At 33.8% G+C, this 22,075-nt stretch overlaps 1 protein-coding gene across 5 annotated transcripts in view; it reads left to right on the top strand.

Annotated features, from left to right (window-relative positions):
* Positions 1 to 22,075, top strand: part of GLRB (glycine receptor beta) — a 95,718-nt gene that overhangs the window by 37,878 nt on the left and 35,765 nt on the right. For all 5 annotated transcript variants that reach the window (XM_041739116.1, XM_041739114.1, XM_041739113.1 and 2 more), the window contains 3 exons: positions 820 to 926; positions 2,592 to 2,659; positions 21,760 to 21,989. In XM_041739116.1, the coding sequence (XP_041595050.1) occupies positions 820 to 926; positions 2,592 to 2,659; positions 21,760 to 21,989 (405 nt within the window). The remainder of the gene's footprint in view (positions 1 to 819; positions 927 to 2,591; positions 2,660 to 21,759; positions 21,990 to 22,075) is intronic.

Genomic DNA, 22,075 nt, shown 5'->3' with positions numbered 1-22,075 from the left:
ATATAAGACTTTATGAGTGGTAAACTGAAACAAACAGTAAACAATAAAACATTTTTTACTGGATTCCAAGGAGGTGTGTTTTTTGCTTGTGCTTTTAAGTTCTTTCAAACGGTACCAATTTGGTCAAAATTCATTCTTTGAGGTTAATCAAAATAGAAAAATATGGCATATGTAGAAAAGAAAGAGATAGTTGTATCTTGTAGCTCTGTATTTTCCTTGCTTAATTGATCTGGTAATAGAGAAACTTCTTTTACCACACCCCCTTCTCCCCAACATATTGAACTCAATGAGGACATTCATTGGTTATTTCTTGGGCAAAACCACTTTATAAATGTTAGCATGATAGTTTAATCAATTGTTAGACTGTCTCTCTGACCATATCCTCTTATAGTATTCACATACTCCTTCATTTAGGCAGAGGTTAATATACATTATTAAAAACCTATTTTTTGCAGGTTTTTTTTCCCTCTTATCTCATTGCACTCTCTTTGTGCTTTTTTACATTTTGATTGCAGATTGCTTCTGAACAAGTAAGATGTCTGCTCAATTTTATTTAAAAGAAAGTAACAGAGTATTTAGGACATTGTTTCATGAATTTGGAAAATTAAGTGATAAAATATTTTTTTCATTTTTTATGACAACTATCTTTTGGGCATCTGACAATGTCTACTATTTTGATTTACTTCTGTTTGGAAAAGCCATGCTATAGTTGTGAATTTGTCGCAAAAAGCATCTTTTCTCCATGGAAAATTACCCATTTCTAATGCTGGCTATTTCTAAATGCTTACCAGACCTTTGTTTTGTTTTCTTCTCTTACAGCCAGCAGTCAGCAGAGGACCTTGCCCGAGTACCTGCCAACTCCACTAGCAATATCTTGAATAGGCTATTGGTCAGTTATGATCCCAGGATAAGACCAAATTTTAAAGGTTTGTTCTTACTCCCCCCCATCTTCAATCTTTGCAGTTTAAAAAATTATGTGTATAAAATTGTTTAGTTGTGATATTCAAAACAATAAGGTGTCAAGTTGGCGAGTTACTGTCCTGTGATGTGCTTAGATTTAGAGCAATTTAGTGACAAAGATATTCAAAGACAAGCCAAATATTAGTTTTAATAGTTTCATATGGTTCCCAGTTAAAAGTACAAAAATAGGTATATTATGAATTAGATTAACCTCTGTCACAGGTTTGCTAAGCACTTAGTATTTCTAACCTTAGTGATTTAAATTTCAAGCTCTGGACACAGATCTGGCTTTCATTCACAGACGACAAAGTTATATTTGTAGAATAGTCATGTACTCATTAGGGATAGACAATAATAGTTCTGATATGTGTTTATTCTTTTAAAATTTTTGTTAGCATATCACATTGATAAAAATTTTCCTCTACTCTTTTGCTGAAAAAGGTGGCCATATGGTTTTTAAAATCATGTTAACTTTGTGAATAAAAGCAACTGTGTTTTCTACAACATAGATTGTTTCTCCTCCAACAGAATATTACTATTTATCACACCTTTCAAGAACCAAAACAATACTTGCAATAAAAGTCACAAGATTATATAGTTGTGCAAATTTTCTTTCTTTCTTTTCTTTTTTTCTTTTTTGTCCTCTTAATGAGTTAGGAAAAGCTACATGAAAAAATCTCTAGAAAACTGTAATCCTTATTGCTGGCTGAAGATAGGTATTAATGTAGATCAGAAACAGTATAAGGTTTGATATTTTTTTCTTTACAGAAAAAAAAATGTCTGCAGCTGTTTCTAGTCAACTGAAGTTATACAACTATGTTGTAAAAACAGGGTTTTTTGTTCATTACCAGAACCTATTCAGTTACTTTCAACAACAGCCATGGTCTGGGTTGTCACATGTCTACCATATATTGATTCACCACCTGTTTTTCATCAGTCAGTGGTTATGTGGCTAAAAGGCTAAATTCACATTTTCCCTTTGTTAGCCTAACCAGCAGCCCCACAACGAATAAAAAAAGAAAAAAAAAAGCAAGCAAGAAAGAAATTTGCAACATTATACCTTAATTCTCACTCCATGAACTTTCAAATTATTTTCCAACAGGTCAGGCAAAAATCTTTATAATGGTTCTGTTATGTCTGGTTAACTTTGCATATTCATAAATTAAAAATCAAAATATAGTCATTGTAAGTAAAATATATTGAATACTGCTTTACTACTTAAAGATTAGAAATGATTATAAAAATGCAAAACTTAAAACACATAAACTTTTAAAGAATATTGTACATTTTCTTAAGGTAAATGCCTTATTAGTTCAATTTAAGATTTCTTTAAAGGTAAGCATATTTACTCAGAGTCTCAACAATTTAAGAGATAAATATTTCTGAATAAATAACATGAGGAAATACAACTTAACTCATTTTTTATTTTTATTATGATCCCTTATTTAGAAAAATAAATTAATAGCAACTGTGAGCAGGGAATGCTGAGACAATAGTTTTAAAGTTTTATATCCTATTTGGATTGGAAAAAGTATAAAATCAAGTTTATAAACCATAAAAATATGAAAATTCTGACCAAGTTTTTCATAGCTATTAAATCTATTCTTAATTTTTTTTTTTTTAATTTGTAGGCATTCCTGTTGATGTAGTAGTCAACATTTTTATCAACAGTTTTGGATCCATTCAGGAGACAACAATGGTAAGATTACAGGCAGTTTTATAGTTTTATTTATCAAAATTTTAAGTAGAGAATAGTGAAAGTAATAGTGAAACTGAAAAATAAGGAATAACTCTAAGGTGGACGCCTGGGTGGCTCAGAGGTTGAGCATCTGCATTCAGCTTAGGGTGTGATCCCAGGGTTCTGGGAATAAGCCCATATCAAGCTCCTCACAGGGAGCTTGCTTTTCCCCCTGCTTATGTCTTTGCCTCTCTCTCTATGTCTCTCATGAATAAATAAATAAAATCTTTAAAAGAAAAAAAGGAGTAACTCTAAGGAAATATGCATACTTTCTTCTAATATGAAATATCCAACTTCCAAGGTGTGTTACATTAGTGATTTCAGTGTCTATATAATTTTGCAATTCAAATGTAGCCTTAATGCCAACTGAAACTTATAGACTTGAAAGAATTAATATACTCACTCTGAACAACTGATTGGATAACATTTGGGAAAAGTATGTATGCAATGAATATTCTGGAGCAATGTTTATTTCCTAGTATACTTAAATGTATGAACATTAAAACATATTTACGTGTTCATGGTTTATTTTTCTCCTAGTTTCCGGTGGAGAAATTCTGTATTTCCTCATTTATGTTAATATTGTGATGTTTGGATTGAGAACCATAAAAAGCAAAAAGGAAAATTAAGTTTTATAAGATATGGCAACAGAGCTCCCTAAAAAAAAATTATGTAACAAGGGGGAAGATCAAGGAAAGGCAAAATGAGAAGTGTGAGAAGATATGACAGGCAGGCTCCTGTCTTGAACAGAAAAGGGGTTGGAAGGAGTGGCTGCTATCTGTGATGAGTTGGACTGCCGGGACAAAGGCTTCTATAAAGTAGTAATTTTATTAGTAGGTTACTAATTAGTACATTAGCAGATTTTTTGAATGATGTGTGATGTAATTACCCCTCAGCTTCTTAAAAGACATTCAATAAAATCTACTTGCTGTTTGATGTTTTAGAATATTAGATTTTGTGCCCTTTTTGAAAGACTACATGCTGAAATGATACTTCAAGTGGGAGAAAGAAGACCCAAGATTTTTGTGGGTTTTTTTTTGAGATACTTATATTTCATTAATAATATACATTATGGGGGGCACCTGGGTGGCTCAGTGGTTGAGCTTCTGCCTTTGGCTTAGGTTGTGGTTCTGGGGTCCTGGGATCAGGTCCCACATTAGGCTCCTTGGAGGGAGCCTGCTTCTCCCTCTGCCTGTGTCTCTACTTCTCTCTGTATGTCTCTCATGAATAATTAAAATCTTTAAAAACATAATATACCTTTGGATTGAAAGCCTAGTAATGGATAGGGCACAGTATAATGTTTCAGGGAATATCTCAGGCTAGAGAAAGAATAACTTAAAATATTTATTCCTTTATTCCTCATGGGAGCATAATGTGTTATAAAAGCACCCAAATATTGCATTTAATTTATGACACCTGTTTTTGTATCTAATTGCCATGAGAATGTTATTTTTTGTAGAAGCATATAGTAGCCCTTGAATAATTGATTTTCTTAGTGTGTAAATTTTTTTAGGGAATTATTCAAAAGAAGATTTTAGAGTCAAATTCATTTACTTCCAGTGACTTTTTAGTTCACCTAAATGACAGGAACATATAGATCACCAGAAGACAGATCTGGAGTAAGAAACAGAATACCATATAGCACTCAGGAGACAAGTGTAGCACTTGTGAACTGAAAACGTGGTTAGTCTATCTAAGCACTTCACTTTGCAGTTAGAGATGTCATTTTCTGAAGGTGAAACTTTAAGGGAGTCTGTTTCATCTCTGTACTCTTCTGTGTGACCTCTTTAGTCTTTTATGTCATCATTACACTACTCCTATATCATCCCTGAAAGATGTTCTGGCCTTTTGGAAACGTTCCTACTCTATCCTGCATTTGGGGACAGCTAATGCAAGGATATTTTTTCTCATTTGCATAAAGGCTAACCCATGTGTCCCAGCTCAGTAGGTATCATTAATATATCTCTTCTTTAGTAATCATTGAATGCCTTCCAAATGTCAGACACCTAAGCTTCCCCAGGTCGCATCAGTAGTTACTTGATTCTATCAGGTTAAAAACACCGGGAAGATGCTGGAAAAGGCAGAGGAACGTTCTAACAGATTATTTGAGGGTGATAATGAAATATTGCATATTTATAACATAGTCTCATATTGTCCTCCCGCAGGGATTCATCATTGCAGCTAGCCCAGAGTACTTACTGCTGGGACCAGATTCAACTGATTCTCATCATAGAGTCTTTGTCCCAGCTATTTATCCTTGATTTCCATCTCTTATCTTCTAATCAGAGCCTTTTATGGCTGCTCTGACTCACTTTGTGCCTTCTTTTCAATCCAGGTCTTTCATCTCTATCACTTGTTACTTAAATCTGATAGCTTCTTTACTGTAATTAAACTATCTTTGTGTGTTTTTCTCTTATTCCCTAATGGACTGTAAATCTTTTAAAATCAGGAATAGTGTATCCCACTTCTTCATTTTCCAAAAAGTACAGCAGATGAAAGGTGCTCCATAAATGATAAACATATAAATAAATAATTTCTGTGTTAGCTAATATTGTTCGAATAAATGAAAAACAAATTCTCCCATTTGCCTAGCACAAACTGAGTCAAAGTAGCCATAATACAATTGACAGGGGAAATTTAAATATGGACTCATGTTGATCATTTATTTGGTTAAATAACAGACTAAATAATGTTATTATTGTAGAGTGTTAATTTTGGAAATTTTAGAGACCTTTATCCAGAGGAGCCAAATTATTTATGTTTGCTATTTCTTTTTCTGAAATAATCTGGATGAAAATCAATCTGCCTTTCACTTTATGTTGTGTGAATAGCCTAAAGTTTCATTCATCAAATAGACTTAAATATTTTACTTTATTGTAATTATCATTTTTTGCTTTCAACAATGTTTATTTTGTACATTGCCATAAAACAGTTTCCTAGACATGTCTTTTGAGTCTATTATATTTTATAGATTTTCTCAGTATTTTCAAAAAACAGTCCCTCATACTTGTTCTTTCCTAATTAAGAAAGTCACAAGCTGTTATCAGTATATAAGATAACATTAAGATGTCATCTAAGGAAAAAAAAAAAAGACCTAAGAAAAAAATTTGTTCTTTATTCCCTGATATGAACACTGATCAATAATAATGATGATGGACTCAGTAGAGTAATTTAAAGGGTATACATGTATGGAGAAGATGAAAGAATATTTCTTTTTTTTTTCCCTTCCAATCACCCACAGTGGGGTTACTTTATTATTATTTTTTTTTAGCTTTATTGAAGTATAATTGACAAAATTGTAAGAAATTTAAAATGTACATGATGATTTGGTATATGTCTGCATTGTGAAAGGATTCCCCTCATCAAGTTAATAAACACATCATCACCTCACATCTTAATCTTATTTTTAAAAAAATTTGGTGAGAACAATTTAAGTTCTACTCTCTTAGCAAATTTCAGGTATACAGTGTTATCAACTGTAGTCACCATGTTATACATTAGATCCTGACTTTATTCGGACCTTATTCATCTTAAACTGAAAGTTTGTACTTTTCTACCAACTTCTCCCTGTTTCCCACACCCCCAAACCCCTGACAACCAGTTTTCTACTGCTTCTCTGCCCTCCAGGCTCATTCATGCTGTTGCAAATGACAGGATTTCCCTCTTTTAAGAGTGAGTGATATTCCATTATATAGATATAGATGATGTAGATATAGATATAGATAGATACACACACACACAAACACACCACATTTTCTTGATCCATTTATCCATTGATGGACATAGGTTTATTCTATTCTTTGACTATTGGAATAATGTTGCAAGGAACATGGAAACACAGATATCTGCACGATTGTGGTTTTGTTTCTTTTGGATATATACCCAGAAGTGCGATTACTGAATCATATGGTTGTTCTATTCTTAATTTCTTGAGGAAACTCCATACTCTTTTCCATAGTGGTTATACCAGTTTGTGTTCCCATCAGCAGTATACAATGATTCCTTTACTCCACATCCTTGTTGGTAATTGTTCTCTCTCTCTCTCTCTCTCTGCTAATAACCAGAGAACATATTTCTTCAAAACAAGCAAACAAAAAAGTCCCCCAAAACAAGGGATTGGGAAAACAGAGTATTAGATTTGTCTAAATACAGGATATACATTCATGGAAACAATATGGTGGACAGTGTGTAAGTTGCAATATTAGGCATGTGCTTGAATGTGTTATGTACCTGATGTGCTATATACCCTGAAAAGAGTGAATAAATGACAAAAATAAAGCAAAAATATTTTGCCTCACATAGTAGCTTTCAGGGATGATGACTCTTGGGTTGTCATGCATTTTCAAATTTATTTAGTATTTCATGGTAAAATCTCATTCTAGGGAATCCCTGGATGGCTCAGCAGTTTAGCGCCTGCCTTTGGCTTAGGGTGTGATTCTGGAGTCCCGGGATTGAGTCCTACGTCAGGCTCCCAGCATGGAGCCTGCTTCTCCATCCTCCTGTGTCTCTGCCTCTCTCTCTCTCTCTATGTCTGTCATAAATAAATAAATAAATAAATCTTTAAAAATAAAAATCTCATTCTAAAGAAAATACTAAAGAAAAGAAACCATTTATAAGTTTGTTAGTAGCACCACTGTTATAGTTGTGGTTTTGTTTGTTAATATCCCCCTAGATATTACCCCTACAAAGATCTGCTGAAATAAAGGAAATCCTAAAATCTGGGAAGCTTTAATATTGCCCCAAGCTTTTCTCTCCCATTCAAACCTTTCTACGTCAACTGGCAGTTGCTTATTCCAGAAAGCATAATGCAGGAAGCAGAGCTCGGAGTGACTGTGACATCAGTAGCTGCAAGTCAGGTGGCAGACAGATGTAGGGCACCTTCTGAAAGCAGAGGGCAGCCCATTCCTTTTTCCCAGCAGATAAAGTTGATTATCAAAGAAGCAATCAAGGTTATAGGCATTCACATTTTTGTTAGGAAGTTTTAACCAATTCCATTTGGAAACCATTTCTTCACGCTTATTTGTTTTTTAATTCAGATGCTAACTATTGGTGACTAAACAAAAAGTAATCTCACATTTATTCAGAAGCCATAATTGTGTAGTGAGGGAGAAATTATAGCCATATTAATATTCCTTAAGATCTTCCACACTTCCATGGTTATATGCCCCTTCAGTTTGCTTTATGATCTCATTTTATAGCTTTATAATTCCTATTCCTCATTTGTGTGTTTTTTGCATTCACTACCTTATACTTTTGTAAGGTATCCTTATAAATACTGTAGGTGATATTTATTGACATTAATTGTAACATCACCAAAATTGTAAAATAAATGCAGTCGTCCTAATTTGAAGTTCTAATTTTATCAGCTCATATGCTACTGTCTGTGGCAACTGGAACAAGAGTATTCAGAACAGTGAGAAGAATGGTTTTTTAGAGGCAAGGTGGCATCTGTGCTATGGTTATGTTTATAATATTTGTTGACTTTTCCATTCAGTTCTACCTTTGGCCTAAATCACTGGGATTTTCGTAATTGAAAATGTGAACTATTGCAATTGTGGGGAAAAACTGGGTAGTATGGCTTATTATAATAATCTGTACAGACACTTCATCTCATCAGAAATACCTAAGGGCTCTTTCATGGAAATACATATACAATCCATATTCTTTCTTGGTTTAGGCTTGCTTCATAATTATATTGAATTATTATTGCACTATAATTCATGATCCTGTCAGACTTTCTATGCCTTTCTGCTGCATAACTTGCTATTTGTCTTAATAGACTTCAAATTCTTTTGAGCAATCCAGTGTGCCTATCAGGAAAAAAGAAGTCACATTTGGGATCTGCTAAAAGAGTCGAGTTCTAGTTTTTGGTAATTATTCATCTTTGTTGTTTTAAAAACAATTTTATGTATTTCTCTTTATATAACTTACATTTTCTTCCTTAAAACTTGTCTTAGCTTACTATTCCTTTTATCTTGTTGCTTTTATTATTAGCTTTCCAGCATTACTTCATTGTAGAATAATACTAGACATTTGTCCCATTTTTTTTTCCATTTTACATCTTAGATACACAAACCTTCCAAAGGTTTTGATATTTTTTTTTTTCATATGATCTATCTTCAAGTTTGCACCCTGTGGGAGGCTAAATAATGTTCCTCCAAAATGTCCATGTACCTAATCTCGGAACCTGTGGGTATGCCTTTTTATCCGATAAAAGAAACTGTGTCTGTGATTACAGTAAGGATATTGAGCTGGGGAAATTATTCCGGTTATCCAAATGGGTCCACTATAATTAGAAGGGTCCTTACAAAGCAGGAGGCAGGAGGATCAGAGTCAGTAGTGGTAGATGTGATGAAGACAGTATGAAAGTGCAGTGACACAAGGAAGCGATGTATCAATCAAGGAATGTAAGGTGGCTTCGAGAAGCTGAAAAAGCAAGGAAATAGAATCTCTCTTCAGATCTTCCAGAAAGAGTCAGTCCTGCAGATACTGTGACTTTAGTCCCATGAAACTAATTTTGATATTCTGAACTCCAGAACTATGAGACAATAATTTATGATCTTTTGGTAATTTTGTTACTACAGCAATGGGAAACTCCGACATATGCTGATGAACACTTGTTAATGCATTTTTTTTCTCCCAAATTCTGTTGGAGGATTATCTGATTACATAGAATTTCATCCCAAATGCTACTGGAGGGTTATCTGATTTTGCATATAACTTATTCCATATATGGAAATGGCAAAATAATCCATGGTTTCAAATTCAGTGATTACTAAAAACTCTCACTTGTTAATCAGAAGGACATAATTTTAAAGAGAATGTGTTAGAAGCTGCTAAAAATATATTTCTTTCTCTTTTTTTGTCAAAGTTACTTTTTTAGTGTCTGCCTTAAAATGAAGAATAGTGTAATTTGTCATGGATACTTTCCTCTTCCCTTTTTCTCTCCTACCTGTATTATTTAGAAGTATTGGTGATTAAACATCATAAGAGTATTATATTAGGCAATAAAGAAGGATGAGAAATGTTCAAGTTTAATTTTCTTCTTCCAGTGATTTATCATTGTTATCAGTTGATATAGGAGAAAATAAATTAATGATATGAATAATACTAGGCAAATATCCTAACCTGTCAAAATTTGACAGTAATATGTATTAAATAGAAGTATGTTGTGTACTTTCTAAATATGCAGCCCAGCAGACTGCTAGTCTTAAGTAGTTTATAGTTAGTGAGCACCACCGTACCACCTAGCAGGCACTACTAATATACATGGAATATTGGAATAGGTCTAGAAAAATTTAAATATTCATAAAGTGTTATTACACAATAAACTAATTTTTTGACAATATGACATGTTGGGAAAAATTGCTAAAATGTAACCTAAAAAATTTTAGTGGCATTTTGTTAACTTGCAATTCTTACATGAAATATCTAACTTCACTAATGACTAAATTTAAATCCTCTTCAAACCAGGCTTGTTACAGCTCTGTTGACAGAACTTTATTTATAATGTTGCCAGATGCTATGAGAGCTGATATCCTTTATTTCCTTGAATGCTAATTTTTTTTACTATAATGTAAAGACTACAAATGAGTTAAAGATTGCTATGTGAGAGCCAGGTAAAAATTATAACTAACCAGAATAGCTGTCCTAACAATAATACAAAGTATAAACATTTCTTAATTATTAAATTATCAATAATGCAACTTAACCACTTTTCATGTCTTGTGAAATGTTTTATTGCCTTGAAGAAATAGTTGAATTTGGGTGTTAATTGGGACTGAAAATTTTGGAGAACATCCATTTTCCAGATAATGACTAATAGTGTGCTCTTTGGAATGAAAAATGAGTAGTATTTGTCACCAAATTCTTTAAAAACAATTAAGTAATTTCCCACTGATAAAAGAAGTCTGTTTCTGATGGGAATTTGTTCATTGCAAAATAAATGATAAAGCTGTAATTATTGTGATTGAATAATTGAAAATGAAAATAAATAAGTTTCAAAGATATTTCTCTTAATATAGAACATTTGAAATACCAATAACTAGCAATTATTTAGAAATGCTCATAAAACATTAACCAAAGCAACTAATGAGCTTTTGTCTTTTAATGAATGTTAAACTCAAACTATTAATTTAAACTGTAAAATTTTAAAACATTCTTAAGAGATTATAAACTAACTACAATTCAAATTGAATCATAATAATATGTAGCTACACAGCTAACAGAAAAGTATCTATGAAGCACTTTTATAATGAAATAATAAGATATAATGACCAAGACTGATATAATGAAATAAGAATTTCCAGTTTTTCAGTGGTGCTCATTGTAATACAACTTCGGAGTTCTACTAAAAACTAAAGTTAAGAAAAGGAATACTGTAGAGACTTGAAGCTTAAGTGGTGTGTTGAGCCCACAATGGAGCAGATGAAAGCAAGAAGAATAATTCAGCAGATGCTCAGAAGCGTGTTTTAGCACGGTGTCAAGATTGGTGTCCTTGAAGTAGATTATTATTAAGAATAATTGCTGGTTGGGGCACCTGGGTGGCTCAGTAGGTTAAGCGTCTGCCTTCGGCTCAGGTCATGATCCCCGGGGTCCTGGGATCTAGCACGATGTTGGGCTCCCTGCTCAGTGGGGAATCTGCTTCTCCCTTAGCCCTCCCCACTTCCTGGGGCTCATGCTCTCTCTTTCTCAAATAATTATATAAAATCTTTAAAACAAACAAACAAAAAGAATAGTTGGTTAACAGCACAGTGCAGAACAAACTGAATGACTTACACTATAGGGAGAATTTTTTTGTGTGGCAAAAAAAATCTTCATCTGTGTTACCAACATTATAAAAGGTTAACAGCAGAATGAAGGATATATCCTAATAAGGCAGTGTGCTTGTTTAGCCCTTCATATGGCCGGGTGCTGTTCTATACTTGACATACTCTCTCGTTTAATCTTTATAAAAACCCTATATTTGTTGGCATATTATCTCCATATTATACATAGGAGATTTTTGTCCTCTGTTCACTTCTTACTCCTCCATGATCTTGCTTTTAATATGCCACTCTACCAAAAATTCATTTGCTAAAATTTTCCGTGGCTTCCTCGTTGGCTGCAAGTATTCAGTGTGATTATACTTGACCCCTATATGACACCAGCTGCTATTTACCTTCTCAAAGCTTTGGCCAATTTGATTTGGTGAAATCACATTCTCAGGGTTTTCTTTTTTCCTCAGTCTTCTAGCCTGCCCTTTGAATGCCTGTCCTTCCCAGGGTTATTATTTTTTTTTGCCTTTAATTCCTGCTCTAATACTTTTGGCCAAACTCTCCACTAGTCATCATCTTCTTCTTTTTGTTTTGGTTTTGGTTCTGTTTTCAAGATTCATTTATGTCATATGTGTATCAGAGCTTCATTCCTTTTTATGGGCAAATAATATTCCTTAGTGTGTATATGTATAGGGGCATACCTTGTTTTATTGTGCTTTGTAGATACTATTGTTTTTTACAAATTGAAGATTTGTGGCAACCTGCAATGAGCAAATCTTTTGGTGCCATTTTTCCAACGGCATGTGCTTGCTTGCTGTCTCTGTCACATTTGGTAATTCACAGAATATTTCAAATTTTATTATTAACATTATATTTTTTATGATGATCTATGAGCTCTGACATTAGTCTCATAATAGTTTTGGGGCAGCAGGAACCATGCTCATATAAGGTGGCAAACTTAACTGATAAATGTTGTATGTGTTCTGACTAACCAGCCATTTTATGTCTCCTTGTCCTTGGCCCCCTTCCCTGAGATACACAATACTGAAATTAGGCCAGTTAATAACCATATAATGGCTTCTAACTGTTTAAGTAAAAGGAAGAATCACATACTTCTCACTTCAAATGAAAAGCTAGAAATTATTAAGCTTAGTGAGGAAGGCATGTCAAAAGCCAAGCTAGGCCAAAAGCTAGTCTCTTGCACCATTTAGCCATGTTGTGGATGAAAGGAGAAGTTCTTGAAGAAAATTAAGAATGCTACTCCAGTAAATACATGACTGCTAGGAAAGCAAAGCAGCCTTATTGGGTCAAACCAGCCTCAACATTCCCTTAAGCCAAAGCCTAATCCAGAGGAAGGCTCTAACTCTCTTCAATTCTGTGAAGGCTGAGGAAGGTGAGGAAGCTGAAGAAGAAAATATAAAGCTGACAAAGGTTGGTTCACGAGGTTGAAGGAAAGAATCTGTCTCCATAACATCAAAGTGCAAGGTGAAGTAGCAAGCGCTGGTTAAAGAAGTTGCGGCAAGTTATCCTGAAGATCCAGCTAAAATAATTTATGAAGGTTGCCACATTAAACAACAGATTTTCAATGCACACAAAACAGCTTTCTATTGGAAAAAGATGTCATCTAGGACCTTTATAGCCAGAGAGAAGAAATCCATGCCTGGTTTCAAAGCTTCAAAAGACAGACTGACTCTCTTACTGGGAGCTAATGCAGCTGGTGACTTTATATTGAAGCCAGTGTTCATCTACTATTCTGAAAACCCTCGGGCCCTTAAGAATTGTGCTAACTCCACTCTGGTACAGAGAAATAATTCATGAAAAGAAGAATCTGCAGGTGTGGCAAGCTTCACTGTTGTCTTCTTGTAAGACATTGCCACAGCCTTGACCTTCAGCAGCCACCACCCCGGTCAGTCAGCAGCCATCAATATTGAGGCCAGATACCATCCACCAGCAAAAAGATATTATGACTCACTGAAAGATCAGGTGATGATTAGTATTTTTTAATAATGAAATATGCTTAAACTAAGGTATGTACATTCTTCAGACATAGTGCTATCACATTCTTAATAGACTATAGTACAGTGTAAATATAATTTCTACATGCACTAGAAAACCAAACAATTCGCGTTATTTGCTTTTTTGCAATATTCACTTTATTGCAGTGGTCTTAGAACTGAACCCACAATATCTCCAAGGCATGCCCTTGTACCCCATTTCTTTTATCCTTTCATCTCTTGATGGACACTTGGGCTGTTTCCACCTTTTGACTATGGTGAATAACACGGCAATGAACATGGATGTGCAAGAGTCTCTGCTTTCAGTTCTTTTATACCTAGGAGTGAATTGCGAGATAATATGGTATTTCTGTTAACTTTTTGAGGACAAAGTATAATTATTTAAAAGTTTAAAAAGTACACACAGAGAGGAAGTGAGGACATGTTAGTGATTTATTTAACTCATTACTGAGGGATCCAGCGGGATAGTAAAGATGCTTCAGTGAAAAATTCAGGAGCCTGAAGTGAAAGAATGAATGCTGAAATTAGATTGCTAAATTAGATACAGGCTTGTTAATGCCTCACAGGGCAATAAAGGCATAATCTTTGGAGATATCTTTTCTACCTGACATAGAATATTTGCATCCGTACCACGAAAAAAATCATTTGCAATTTATGAATCTTCTGTACATTATCTGCTTTTAGTTATTTCTAACTAATAGAAAATGGCAAGTCAGACAAAGTTCCCCTTTCCTCGAGAATTGTACAGCCCTTAGGTGGGCTTGTTATACAGTGTTTCAGCATGATATTGAAGGGGCAGGTGATCATCTTTTTTTCCTTATTTCCAAATTTTGATTATTCTTACCTTTGTGTTTATTACCTTTCATTTGTTTATACTTTGTTTTGCAGTCATTTTTCCCGCCGTAACTTCTTCTTCATATATATCCTTCTTGGGATTTATTACTTTGTTGAAATTTGTTTATTTTCCTTTAGATTTTGATGCATATTGCCAAGTAACCCTCCAGGAAAGTTTATAAATTTATTTTGCTACTGGTGGTGTATGAATGTGTCAGGTATCCATGCCTCACTGGTGATAAATATGATTACTAATCATCATTTCCAATTCTATGGGCAAAGGGGGAAAAATAGAATCTTGTTTTTTTCTTGTTTTTCTTTTCTAGTGAGTCAGAATGTATCTTCATGTTTATTGGTTCTTCACAGCAAACTTTGCTATAGAGTTTTTCGTGAGATTTGTTGCTTAAAAGAAACTTGCAATATCAGTTTTTGAGAGAACTATCAGATTGTTTCATACAAACCATGTTCATACTTTTAATGTTAAATATCATTCTACCGTTTATGAAAACAACCTATTTTATGAATCTGTTCTTCCGTAGTGGATTTTAGATTATTACTAAGGGAGTTTTGTTTGTTCTTTTGTTTTTTGACTATTACATAGATGTATAGAATAGACATCTTTGAAATGTATTTATGTACCAAGTACATTCATTTACTTTTAAATGTAGACTTTCTTTTTTAGAGCAGTTTTAGCTTCACAGCAAAATCAGAAAATAGAGAGTTTTCATATCCTGTGCCTCCCTCTGCCCACAGCTTCCCCAGCTATTGGAGGCTGCACCAAAAGGATACATCTGCTGCAATCAATGAACCTGCAATAATACACCATCACCTAAATTCTGTAGATTACACTAGGGTTTGCTCTTTGTGTTGTTGATTTCATGGGTTTTGACAAATTTTGGAACATATGTATCTGCCATTATAATTTCATACAGAAGAATTCCACTACCCTAAAAATCCTCTATGTTCTACATACACGTTCATCTCTCCCTCCCCTATAACCCCTAGTTACCACTGATTAATTGATCGATTGATTTATTTTCTGTATCCAGGTTTTGCCTTTTCCAGAATGTTATATAGTTGGAATCATGCAGCATATAGTCTTTTCAGATTGGCTTCTTTTACTTACTGGCATGTATTTAAGGTTCCTGCATGGTTTTTTATGGCTTGATAGCTCATTTCTTTTTTTCTTGCTGAATAATATTCTGTTGTCTGGTTTATCTGTTCACTTACTGAAGGACATCATGATGGCTTCCAAGTTTTGGCAATTATGAATAAAGCTGCTTTAAACATAGATGGGCAGGTTTTTGTGTGGGTGTAAGTTTTCAGCCCCTTTGGGTGTAAATATCAAGGAATGTGGTATAGTAAAAATGTATTTAGTTTTGTAAGAAACTTCTAAACTGTCTTCCAAAGTAGATGTGCCATTTTCATTCCCACCATTGGCAGTTGAGAATTCCTATTGCTCCACATCCTCATTTGCATTTGATGTTGTCAGTGTGCTGGGTTTGGCCCTTTCTCACAGTAGTGTACTGACATCCCATTAATTTACGTCTCCCTAGTGACCTGTAAAGTGGAACATCTTCACATAGGCTTATTTGCTATCAGTATATGTTCATTGGTAAGGTATCTGTTAAGATCTTTGGCCCATTTTTTAATGGGGTTGTTTTCTTCTTGTTACATTTTAAGAGTTCTTTGTATATTTCTTCTTGGTCTTGACTTTAACTGATAATCTTCCCCTGACCACTCCAAAACCTCTGGCTCTTGCTCTGGCCTCCTACTACTGATGATCTTGATTATTTCTCCCATTTTATGTCTCTTAGTATTTAGTGGTTCTTTTGTATTGCTAATAAAACACTTCAGAAACAGTGACTTTTGCCTCCTACTCTAGTCCTGCCCTTCCCTGACATCACCATCTGTCAGAATTTTGCCCGCCCTCAGAGAACCTCCACTGACTCACTGTCTGCAGCCTTCCCTGGCCACTGTCTGAAGTGATCATTTATTCTCCCAGCAAGTGCTGTCACCCCTAGAATCCTTACCAGTTATTCCCTTACTTGTTTAATTATTACTTCCTGATAAAATTTTTATCCCTCTCAGACTGGTAGCTCAGACCTTTGAACATAGAAAATCCTTAGTGAATTACTGTTTACTGAATGAACAAATGAAGGAAGAAATGAATGGTTAGCCTAGCACAGTAAAACAGATGGTTAACTGAGATTATTTTGTAATCATTGAATTTAGTCCGTAACATAATAACTAGAGAATATTTTATTTTGTTAGTCCATAAAACAAGCTCACCAGTGTTAGTTGGTGTATCTTAAGTGAAATCTGAATAATATTAGATCAATCAGATATTAATAATTAATATTAATAATCAGAAATCACTTTGCCTTCTAGTACTGCATTGTATTCATCTGTATATAGCCAGTGTATATAGCCATAGTCTTTGTATCTGGTACACAAAAAAATACTTTTTAAATGCTTTTCAAGATAAATAGAATTAAAAAAAGAATTAATAGAATTAAGGTTAGTTCTGATGTTCAGTAACCAATTGAAACTTATAGGTGGCATCTTTATAACAGTAGAAAAAGAATGCTGTCAATAGTAATTGTTAGCCCTTTCAAACTGGTGCTAATAATATAATGATAATAATGTTAATGATACATATAACAAATTAGTTCACATTTGAGTACTCTCTTTATTGCAGGTTTCATGCGTTAGGTACAGCCTTTCATTTGATTCTTGTGAATGATTGAAGATTCATCTTATTGATGAATTTAAAGGTCAGAGGGGTTAATTGACTTACCTTAGAGAACATAATAGGACATAATTCAGACCCAATTTGTCTAATTGCCCCATCTTCAGGTCTCAGTGTAGGTGTCAATTCTCTTGGTTACTTTTAACTTATCCTGAGACTGGATGCCCCATTGCAATCTATTTTCATTTTTCATAGTCTTTTTCAAATTTTTTTATATTTGACTGGTTGTCAATATAACCACAATTATTTATTTAAAGTCTGGGAGCACTCACAGTTATATCCTTAGTACCCAGAACATGGAAGGGAATATGTGGTGTATGATATATTCTGTAGCTAGATTCTCAAGGATGTTTAATGGAAAGGAAACTAATTTATATAGCAGGTACTATATTAATCTTTTATGCTAAGTATTTTATTGAATTATCACATTAGGAATTAATATTCCTGTTTTTTTATATTAAGAAACTGAGCTCAGAGAGTTAAGAAACTTGCTCAGGGTAAGAGCTGTAAGATTCAGAGTTGAAACTTGAGTCAGGAACTTTATAGTTCCAAACCCATGTTGATTCCATTATAGTAGACTTTATAATTTGATTAATACAACTGCAAAAATTATTTATGATGATATACAGAATAAGAAAGGGGTGGCATTAAAGCATTCTTACATCATTTGTAATTTTGTAATTTTTTCCACAGATAGGTTTTGCTTGGTCAAAGCCTTTGATACTATGTGGAGAGCTTTTTTGGGCATTAATCAACTTTTGGCTGCTCAAGTGCTTTGAACTTAGTAACTGATATAAGGATATCAATGATATAAAGATATTCTTAGATTGATGGAAACATTGATTAGACTTCAAGAAGGATTTTAGAAGAATGAACTTCACATGGAGAAACACTATCCAAATTGCTATATAAATTTTAAAAGAGGGGCGCCTGGGTGGCTCAGCAGTTGAGCATCTGCCTTTGGCTCAGGTCATGATCTCAGGGTCCTGGGATCGAGTCCCGCATTGGGCTCCCTGCATGGAGCCTGCTTCTCCCTCTGCCTGTGTCTCTGCCTCTCTCTCTCTCTCTCTCTCTGTCTCTCTCTCATAAATAAATAAATAATAAATAAATAAATAAATAAATAATCTTACAAATAATTTTTAAAGAAAAATAATTTTGCTATATAACTTTAGATGAATTTCCCACACCATTCTGGAGATTGAATGGTGGAACACAGAATAGAGCTCCCAAAAGAATGTGTGTGTGTGTGTGGAGATTTTAGGTAGAATTCAATATTAATGCAGGGTAATTTCCGAAGTTCTATCCCAAACATTATAAGGTGGCTTCTTTTTAATTATGAAAAGTATGCTGAGGTTAAGTCTTAGCTTTGCTTTACTTCCTGTCAGGTATTTTGAGTGTTATTATAAACTATCAGTATAATGTCATTGGAGATTAATTACTAAGATGCCAACTGGCATACATTCCAAAATGTTATTGTTTTAATCTAGATAAGGAATACCAATAGGTCTTATTATCTGTATCTCTAAACATACATCTAACATTCTATTAAAATAAGAAAACCTAGCGTTACATGCAAATGAAATGTCTTGATTCTAAAAGCCACATTGACACAGCTTCCTGGAAGTGGCCTCCAAACCATGCTGACAGACTCTCAAGTATATGACAATCCCTCAACTGTTACTTTACTTTTTCATCTGTCTCTTTTTCTGGCAAGGATTTGAAGTGTGTCATAATAACCAAAAAATGCAAAGAAATAATTGAAATAGGACTAAATATGCAAGAACCCTGCAATGAATGATAGTCATACAATGATATAAGAGACAGATTATTAACTCAATTGGCTATAGAATTTAGCCTTCAGTCTCCCAGCCGCCAGGCAAAAAGAAAAACACGATGCGATACTTTAGTCTTGCTTTCCTGCCATAGGAAGCATATAAGAGAATCAGGAGAGTATTTTTAGTATGAACTCTAAGGAATAGATTTAGTTTTGCAAAGCTTTTAGGCTACATATGCCTAGCATATACTAAATGCCTATATAATGATATTATAGTAATATATCTATAAACAAATGAAAAATTAAATAAAAGAAGAATTTATCTTGCATTATTTTCATATAGTGGTCATTGGCCAAAATAAGGAGTCACGGCTTTAATAACATGTTTATAAAAGATACATAGGCAATTTCGTCTGGTTAGGTTAAGGACCTGTATTTTATCATGACATCATGAGTGCAGGTTTTAAATATGGTAGTTTAAAGATGTACCTTTTGGTGATTTACCTTTTCATAAGACACAGTACACAAAGAAGCTAATAAAACATTTTTAGTGTATGTAATTTTAGAATACCGATAATTTTAGCAGATCATTTCAAGGATGCTTTTTAGCAAAGGATTTGAAGTTGGATACTGTTAAGTGCTCAAAGTAATGTCAAGTGTATGTCAACCATGTGCTTTAGCTAAGGTGGCATAATTGGTATTTTATCAGAAAATAATTAAACCTAGTGACACCTCGGTGGCTCAGTGGGTTAAGTGCCCAAGGCTTGATTCAAGTTCAGGGCATGATCTCAGGGTCATGGGATCTCAGGATGGAGCCCCGCATTGGGCTTTGCTCTCAGCGGGGAGTCAGCTGAAGATTCTCTCTTCCTCTCCCTGCACTCCTCTGCTTAGGCATGCTCTCTCTCTCTCAAGTAAATAACTCCTTTAAAAAAATAATAATAATTGAACCTATTATGTATTCTTTTAAAGGGAGAGCCTACATGTTTACCTGGAATGGATAAAAATTTGCATCTGGAAGCAACATGAGGTCTTCTGGAAGCCTCACTATGTGATGTGGATGAGCCTTTGTCTTGAATGTGCTTGAGTTAGTTATCACAATAACTGTCAGATGTGAAGCAATTAAGTCCCATTATGAATTTTTAGTTAGATCTTTGTTTTGACAAACAGTTCATATAGTTGTATAATGCAGCTCTTTATTTTCCAGAGTTCTGGGCCTCCTTTATTCCCTCCTTAAGGGGATAAGATTAGAAAAATGTTATCTTTTTTTTTTTTTTAAATCAGTGGTGTAGATATGTCCAATGTCAGTTTATATAATCCTTAATATATTTGACTTTGGTGCTCCAGTACCATCTGCCCATGATTTTTTTAAAGATTTTATTTATTTATTCATGAGAGACACAGAGAGAGAGGCAGAGACATAAGCAAAGGGAAGAGAAGCAGGCTCCATGCAGGAGCCGAAGCGGGACTCAATCCTGGGACTCCAGGATCACGTCCTGAGCTGAAGGCAGACAGTCAACTGCTGAGCCACCCATGATTTTTAAAATTCAATCAATGTGTATTATATATGTTGAAGTTTTCATAAACTCTAAGTTTAGAGTAGCTATGAGATATAGGTAGTTTAAATCTTATTTCTCTGTCTGTACTTCAGTATACCTTACCTCTCTACAATTATTATACGGAGTCTGAAAATCATATGAGAAAGTAAATTGTCCAAGCTCTTTTAATTAGACAATTACTGATCCTTGATTATGCTTTATTTTATGTTATACATATATAAAGCATGTGCATTTATGTTTTATAGATCTGTTTGTTCTTATTTCTTACTAAAAGATGATCTATAACCTGTTCCTACTTACTTATTTGCATTTTGATTTGAAGTTTATGATTTAATTCATTTTGATCCTGTGGAAAAGTTATCAATAGTCGGTACTTTGTGAATTTTGAATGATTAAAAACAAGGAAGCTGAAGCCCAAAACAATGTTTGCCTTGAACACTTTTATGCATGTTCTGAGTATAGAATATAAAATTAAAATATAAAGACCAGAGCATGATGCTCATGCTAAATTTGTATATCCTAACATCCTGATTTGTGCCAGAACCCAATTTCACTTGCAGATATAAAATGTGTTAAGCTATTAAACATGTTTCTAGGTTCACATATTCTTAAAAATCTATGTCTTGACATAATTCAATTTTTACAAAGTTTTAAAATGAAAATTTTGGGGGATAGACGAAAAATTGAAGTAAAATAGCCATCTATTTAGTAGATTTCAAAATATTTTTCTACTATAGTTAAATAAACCTAACACAAATTTTGATGTCTCATTGGACCAACTCAAATTCTCACTACAATCATGTACATGTATGTGAAGTCAAGGATTGTTTTGCTTTTTCCCTCTTACATATATACATATGTGTTATATATATATACATTATATAATGTATATGTTTGATACATATGTACATATCATTTTTATAGTTTGCTATTTAGTAAGGCAAGTAGAAATATATATTTTCCATTGGTTTCTTAAATATTTTTAATTAAAGTTTATTCTACTTTTTTGAGGAATGATAATGACAATATTTAACAGTCTCAAGTTTTTACAATAACATCACTTAACCAACTGGTATAATTGGCATTTGTATAAAGGTGAAGCAATTATTAGTAAAGCAATATTTGGTGAAGCAATTGTTGGTGCTAGTAAGTGCTATGGAAATTTCTGTAGAGAGTGACTAAATAGACACAAGGGTCTTTTTATACTGCCCATGGAGCTCTTTATATTTAGTGACCAAGACGTTTTGATACCGGTTGATATCAGAAGACTAAAATTTTTGTGCTGCTTATCACTGAAACTCTTTTTATTCTGGTGCTGAATATATTCTTTCAAGTAGCAGTAAACACACACAGGCACGCAAATTTTTTTTTCAGGACTATAGAGTTAACATCTTCTTGAGACAGAAATGGAATGATCCCAGGCTGAAGCTCCCTAGTGATTTTCGGGGCTCAGATGCATTGACGGTGGATCCCACAATGTACAAATGTCTATGGAAACCAGACTTATTTTTTGCGAATGAAAAAAGTGCCAATTTTCATGATGTGACCCAGGAAAATATCCTTCTCTTTATTTTTCGTGATGGAGATGTTCTTGTCAGCATGAGGTACTTTTTAATATTTTTGTACACATATATGTATATATTTTAAGTCAGTATATCATAGAGAAACAGATTAAGCGGCTTCTAAGACC

Source organism: Vulpes lagopus, chromosome 23 (assembly GCF_018345385.1).
Source record: "Vulpes lagopus strain Blue_001 chromosome 23, ASM1834538v1, whole genome shotgun sequence".
Lineage (NCBI taxonomy): Eukaryota > Metazoa > Chordata > Mammalia > Carnivora > Canidae > Vulpes > Vulpes lagopus.
The sequence above is the reverse complement of the archived record's forward strand: the minus strand, read 5'-3'. Positions and strand labels throughout refer to the sequence as shown.